The sequence below is a fragment of the Buceros rhinoceros genome, unplaced genomic scaffold (assembly GCF_000710305.1).
Source record: "Buceros rhinoceros silvestris isolate BGI_N320 unplaced genomic scaffold, ASM71030v1 scaffold640, whole genome shotgun sequence".
Lineage (NCBI taxonomy): Eukaryota > Metazoa > Chordata > Aves > Bucerotiformes > Bucerotidae > Buceros > Buceros rhinoceros.
In genome coordinates this window covers 69-7,077 of record NW_010387645.1, presented here as the reverse complement: position 1 = coordinate 7,077, position 7,009 = coordinate 69, and the positions used below count along the sequence as shown (strand labels likewise).

The window sequence follows — 7,009 nt, the reverse complement described above, 5'->3', positions numbered from 1 at the left end:
TTTCTGATTCGCAGAGCTTGTATCAGACTGAAGGAAGCAGGACGTTAACCAGAGCAGCGTGAGAGCTGGACAGCCTTGGCTTATAGAGCCTACAGATGCTATGTTCCTCCTGACTCATTCGATTTCTCCAGGGGTATTACCCCTGGACTGTTCAAGAGAGACAATCTACTATTTCATGACCAGTTACATTTCAAGAAGACTTCAAATTAAGGATTACTTTTTGCAAATTTTATCTATTTCTCTATTCATCAGGCAAAATTTATGAAATCAAACTGCCTTATTACTCTCAAGGTGACTTCCAAGGTCTCCTCTTCAGACAGAAAACGAGCTTTACACTTCTTGCTGTCTACACGATAGGGGAGGTGCAGCAGTAGCTTCCTGTAAAAGAGGACACAGTGAATTTCAGTGTCTCAGACCAGGTAAGCAATCGAGACGGCATTGCAAGTTGCTCTTGCAGTTCCCCAGTAAGAATACCAAGGCACGTTCTTTCATTGTTTCTCATTCAGATGACAGGCTGTGGGGTTCCTGCAACACCTGATGCACAGCTATACAGGCCTTGAAATATTTTCAACACTATTCCTTTCTTTTGGCTGTGGCTATGACAACGGTTTCAGTGGTGGATTGTGGGCTCTCTCCACTGTTCTTGCTTTTGCACAGTGCTGCATTTTAAATCCTGAGGAATGAGGAGCTGCATCGATAACTATTTACCACCATTCTGGTGGTAAAAATCTGAATAATGTCTAAAGCCTGAACATGACTTTAGGAGCTTGCTTCTCTCATAAAAAGAAGTGATGCACTCTGAATAGAGATGCTGACCAGTTTCACAAAGGATATGTCTACGCTGCAAAGCACAGTTCAGGTATGAGAACGGAATTACAGTATGCCATTCTAGGATTTTAACCTACACTGAAGATTAAATCAGTGGTCCCCTACCTGTGGCTCAGGCACATAACACACGAAGAAAGGCTGGATCTTGGACCTAGGAACTATTCCACAGTCCCTTGCTAAGTTATACAGCTTCTCCAGGCATGGCTGACAAGCCTTCTGGTTTATCTCCTCACAAGGATGTCTCAGTCAGGACCCACTCAACTCTTCTCATTGACAACAGTTTAAACTTACTTGCTCATGCAGAGTCTGGACTCTCTCCCCTCTTATCCCAGGCTTATAAATTAAGGATATAAATGATGGGCCAGTCTTGGACCTCCAGTCTACTGACAGTACAAACAGAATCGGGAACACTTTAGACTCAGGAGATCTGTCATGCCAAACTCTATAAAGCCCAACAAGACAACATAGTAGCACAGGTGGGGGTTACTCTAAACTGGAGTTTAAGGCATGCTGATTCTTTTTCAGACTTTTTCAGCTGTCTTGCAGGAGCCTCGGCTGAAAGAGGTAGAGCCAAAACTCATTTGCACTACACCTACTAAAGGCAGATATTTGCTATAATTTCAAGAGGTCCTTAGAACCAGCTTTGCTTAGAATCAGCCCCAGGACTACAGAGTTGGAAACAGTTCCTTTGAGCCTTCCTACGCATGTGTGAGAGTACGGTGTTTTTCAGTATGCAGAACTTGAAATCTTGTTTGTTTTTTCTTCATACTGAGAAGGCTTGCACTTATGTTTGTGAGAGCAGCACTGGCTCAGGCTGTACCCAGAAAACCGTTAGATTCACGGCAAACTTTTTATTTGCTACATTTGCGACTAGAAGCAGCTGATTACTAAGAAGATAATGGCAGATTTGAGCCACCAGAAAAATAGAATTGGGAAAGAAAAAAGAAAGGATGCTGAGGTCTTCCAACATCTGTGATATTGCATTAGACTAATTCTTTCACTACCTATAGGTTCTGCAAGTCATTAGCTGAACAGTTATTCCTCCTAATCTTCCACTTTCAGTCTTCCACTCCTGCTGCATCTTTGGGTTAAATCCAAGCAGGAGGTAACTGGCTCAGCCTTGTCTGTGACAAAGGTGGCTTTTCTATAGTTAGTCCACTAGGGACAGAATTTCTTTTCCATGGCCTGCACCTTGAGTTTATTTGCAGGAAGCTATTCACATACGGATCTTCCCACATCCCATTCAACGCAGCAAGTCAGTCCCGAGAGGACTAAGCTTTCTTATGAAAGCGCTCTATTGTGAAGAAGGACCTAAAGCCAAACAGACATGGGAATTATCTGGAAATCTCAAGTAAGGCAGCTGCACACTGAGGAAAATACAGAGGAAGACTGAGAAGTCTGAGAGTGTATCAGTCAGTTGATTATCTTTGTAGGTATGAAATAGCCCTGTAAAGAAGAACTCAAAGGAAATGTCTTTAGGGAAACCTTGTAAAATTTCTATCTCTGCACCATGCCTGGATATGACCACAGAGTCTGGCTTTCAACTTCTGTAAATGTATCTGCACATTTTTAACCATCTTCAGTTATATATTTGTACAAAGTAGTAGTTAGAAAGCAAACTTCCAAGAAGTTCAAGACTGTGGACAGTTTTTTGCCAGACTTTTTTTTGGGTCCTTGAAGCCTTGCTGTTTAAGAGCCAAAACCTGTCTTACAGTTATTTTTGCTAGAACAGTATCTCAGATTCAAAGCTAGCACACTATACACCTACATATGGACTGTGGTTATTTTTGTCTGTCTCTATTTCTCATGTGTGATTATCCTCATCTTTAGCTTTACTTTTCACACAGCATTCAGGTGAAGGCTTGGTTACAATTCCTTTCAAACAAGGTACTACCTGTACTTCTGTCAACTGTGTTTCACTTACTTTTTGGGAGTTCGAAGGTCAAGAACTTTGTCCTGGATATCTAATGTGATGTCTGAGTACTTTGTCTCTGGCAGCTTGATTTTAATCTGAAATGATGGGCAGAGGTAAAGTTGTGATTAGATATGTAGCCCTACAAACCATAAAAGATCTCATGAGTATTTTTATGCTAGTGTCGAAGAGCACATTCCGAGTAGGTAATTCGTATCACAGAAAATATGACAGTGATAATCACTGCTTTCAATGGCTTAGTGATGTGTATTGATAGTCTATTATCTTCAAAATCCTGACTGATAACATACTTGACAGGTACTCTACACCCAGGAAAACTTGCTGCCTTTAAGTCTTCCAAGGACAGCTTGCTTCTACTGGAAGAATTGCACAGCAGTTCTACCTGTCCTGAAGTTCAGAAAGCAGGGAGGTCTTTGATCATATAATAATGGGACAGGATTTGATATCTGCAATTTTGAAGACTGTCAGTATTGTTGCATTCTACTAAGTTGTTTGTCTTGTAGTAAATGCAGGCAGATCAAAACCATCTCGTTCCCAGCCCCTCTTCCCTCCAAAATTGCGTCCAAGATGAAACTTCATCTTGGAGCTACTCTTAGTTCACCCAAGTCTGTAAGTGACATATGCATTTGCACAGATTCTCTTTAGTTCACTAGGGCCTTCAAGAGCTACGTATGCAGGCAGATCAAAACCATCTCGTTCCCAGCCCCTCTTCCCTCCAAAATTGCGTCCAAGATGAAACTTCATCTTGGAGCTACTCTTAGTTCACCCAAGTCTGTAAGTGACATATGCATTTGCACAGATTCTCTTTAGTTCACTAGGGCCTTGAAGAGCTACGTACACGAGTTCCTCAGGTTAGCAAGTTGTCGTAATTTAAGCCTAGCCAGCACAAAGCACCTCACAGTCACTCTCTCACTCCTCCCCTCGATGGGATGGCGGAGGGGAGAAAATATAACATAAGGCTCAAGGGTTGAGACAAGGACAGGGAGGGTTCCCTCACCAATTACAGTCACAGGCAAAACAGACTTAGGAAGAAAAAAAGGAGTTTGTTACCAATCAAATCACAGTAGGATACTGATAAATAAAACCAGATCTTAAAAACACCCTCCCCTCACACCTCCCTTCTTCCTGGGCTCAACTTTACTCCCATTGCTCTAACTCCTCCCCCTCAACAGTGCAGGGGGATTGCAGTCAGTTCCTCACATGTTTCTTCCCTCTCACAGGAGACAGTCCTCCATGAACTCTACAATGTCAGTCCTTCCCACAGGCTGCAGTTCTTTGTGAGCTGCTTCAGTGTGGGTCCCTTCGACAGACTGCAGTTCTTCAAGAAGAGGCTGCTCCAGCAGACTCCCACAGAGTCACAGTGTGGGGTCTCCCACAGCCTGCAGGTGGGCATCTGCTCCACTGTTAACCTCCCTGGGCTGCAGAGGGTCACCCTGCCATCTCACCACCGGCTGCAGGGGAATCTCTGCTCTGGTGGCTCTTCTCCCTCCTTCTTTACTGATCTTGGAGTCCACAAAGTTGGTCCTCTCATATCCCACTCCTCTGCCTGCGCAGGTTTTCCAGCAATTTCTTTTTTTCCCTTCTCAAATATGTCATCACAGAGCTGCTACCACTATCACTGATTGGCTCAGCCTTGGCCAGAGGCGGGTGTTACTGGGAACCAGGGAGACTTTTAGCAGCTTCTCAAAGAAGCCACCCCTGTAGCCCCTCTTCTGGCACCAAAACTCGGCCACACAAACCCAACACACAAGTGTAAATATAATCTACAGATGTTTTCAGAACAACAAGAAAATGCTACAGGATGCTAAAGGCAGCAATACAGTTTGGTGTTTGCATTCCATCTCTCAAGAAGGCAGCAAGATTGAAAAGGGCAGAGAAAGAACACAAAGAAGGGAAATATAGTTTCACTCACCACCATATCTTCGCAGCAGGCTGTGGAGGGGTCTTTCCTGCTCATCCCAAAGAAAACATCCTCTGTTCCCACACACTGTTTGAATAAAATCTGATACCTGAGAAAGAGACATAGTTGCCTAATAATACTGGAGAAGGGGCAGGAGATGAAAGGAGATTGTAATTCTCAGAGGACTGTAAATAGCATTGTCACATTGCTTCTCCTCTTTTTCAGTCTCCCTTTAAGGCACCAACCCATCTGCACCGGTCTCTGTTCAGAGTCATGACTGAATTAGCTGGAAGAGGTGAAGGTCATTCACTCCACCTTCCAAGGCACATACCTTGCTGCCTCTACTTCACTAACCAGCCTTTGCAGGATCAGGAAATGCATCCTAAGAGAATATGATACTTATCAACTAGGCAAAGACCACAAACTTGGGAAACGGACTTGAAAAGGATGCTGTCACAATTACATGTGTTCTGTTCTGTCCTTCAACATATTCTTGCAGCCCGAGTATAACACACTTCAGTCAGAGTGTAATTGTTTTGCATTCAGCCAACATTTATTTTCTACCCCTCCATGTATACAAACCGTAGAATCATGTAATCCCTTGCTCTTAGCACTTAATGAATGAGGAAATTCATACAAATGAAATTTGCATTTAGAATGTACAGAACTGAGCAAATTACTGGAGTCAGTCACTTCTCTAAGCTGTGGAAAGTCTTTTCCACATCTCCAGTGTTCATATGCATATGTAACAATTCCTAAATCAAAGAGAAATCTGTCTAACAGCTCTGGATGCACCTCTCTAACCTTCTGTTTTCCTTTTAGTTCATTTTCCTTGATTCAATTTGATGAACTGTTACAAAGACTTATACTCTCTTTTCACCGGTGCAACACTGGTCATAACTGCTTGAGGCTAGAGAAACACTGTGTTTTACCCAGCATGAAGATGAAGCTGGGTAAGAGAGATGAAGATGAGAAAAGCTGCTGTTGTACCCAAAATACAAAGAGAGCATGTTCTATACTTCACAGGTGACAGTTTCAAGAACAACTGTATGTGAAGCTATAGGTGAATGCCATATCATTTGCAGAAATGCTAAGTTCAAGTGGGCCTCAGTCCCGTGTTTAGATCAGGAAACTGAACACCTAATGACATGACTTACGTGCAAAGAAAAATGATGATTCTTTCTACAAACTAGCGTACAGTGTGCAGCTTCATGAGCTGCAGTCCATCAGCCCCGGCATGTAGCACTCTAGGATATGGCATCAGAACACAATGATTAGAAATGCAAAGGCTGCTCTGCCGATTGACCCTGAAGGTTTTCTGACCTCTACAAACAACAATTAAATAGCCTGCATCTATTTCAAGCATGTTTTTGTTATTGTTTTTCTATGAGAAAGGGAAAAGTCTGGTTGTGGCCTGTCCCTCCACAGACTAAGATTGAATGACAAGACTAAAAAGTTCAAACCTGCCTGCCTGTAGCTTTCCGTCCTGGAGTACTACTTGTCTCTAAAGAGCTTAGTTCTTTGAAATGCAAATATAAGTTGGAGTACTTTATGAATGTATGAGTACGAAAAATGAATGCATCTCAGTTGCAGTGGAAAAAGACAGGTACTTCACACAAAAGGCACATTTGAAAGCTTGTAAATCATTTTCCTCTCCTAATCCCACTTTATACGAGTATGTGACACTATAATTAACTTATGATGGGAAAAAGCAACTCTACATTTCCGTTTTGAGATAGAAGGATCCCAAATGAGAAGTTAAAAATCACTCATGTTGCTTTAGATGCAACGCCATCATCCTTCCTTTCTCCTTCCATAACACAAGCTTTTGCAATGGCTGTTTCACTCCAGTGCAGATGCTGCTTAACTCCTGTTTCCATTAATGTTATGTAAAGCTCGGGCAGGCAGTACCAGCTCACTTACTCTGGCTCTTCTCTACAGTCCCAGGTATCACAAAATTCAGATCCTTCTGGGACTTCCTCTGTATTCCAAATAATTTTACTGTTTTCAGATTTTACTTGAAAAGTACCTGTAAGGTACAAGAAAAAAAAGCACAGTCATATTTTGAGATCTCTATTCCCTCTAGGTTTGCTGAAAACTTAAGTTTTTTCTAGGCTGTAGAAAAATCTTTGTATTAAAAGCATTGTAGTTAATGATTACAGTCTCCTTCACCTCAGTATCTTATAAATGAGAATTTTCAGAGTGAGGATGTTTTAGTTCCCCTTAAATCTTCTTTATCCAACCTCTATGTCAAGGAAATCATATTTTCAGGCATTTCAGACCAGATAAAGTGTAGAAGGATGAAATATTAATCTTACCCAAGCCCCAGCCCCCTGAGCAGAGCATTT

The 7,009-nt window shown here is 42.2% G+C and overlaps 1 protein-coding gene across 1 annotated transcript; it reads right to left on the bottom strand.

The window, feature by feature from the left end:
• Window positions 1–248: 248 nt before the first annotated feature.
• On the bottom strand, window positions 249–6,690 carry PIH1D3 (PIH1 domain containing 3; the record flags this gene model as incomplete). Its single annotated transcript, XM_010131246.1, has 4 exons — window positions 249–378; window positions 2,753–2,838; window positions 4,674–4,770; window positions 6,585–6,690. Coding segments are annotated over 4 exons (419 nt in total), but the record flags the coding sequence as incomplete, so codon positions are not given.
• Between the last annotated feature and the right edge of the window lie 319 nt (window positions 6,691–7,009).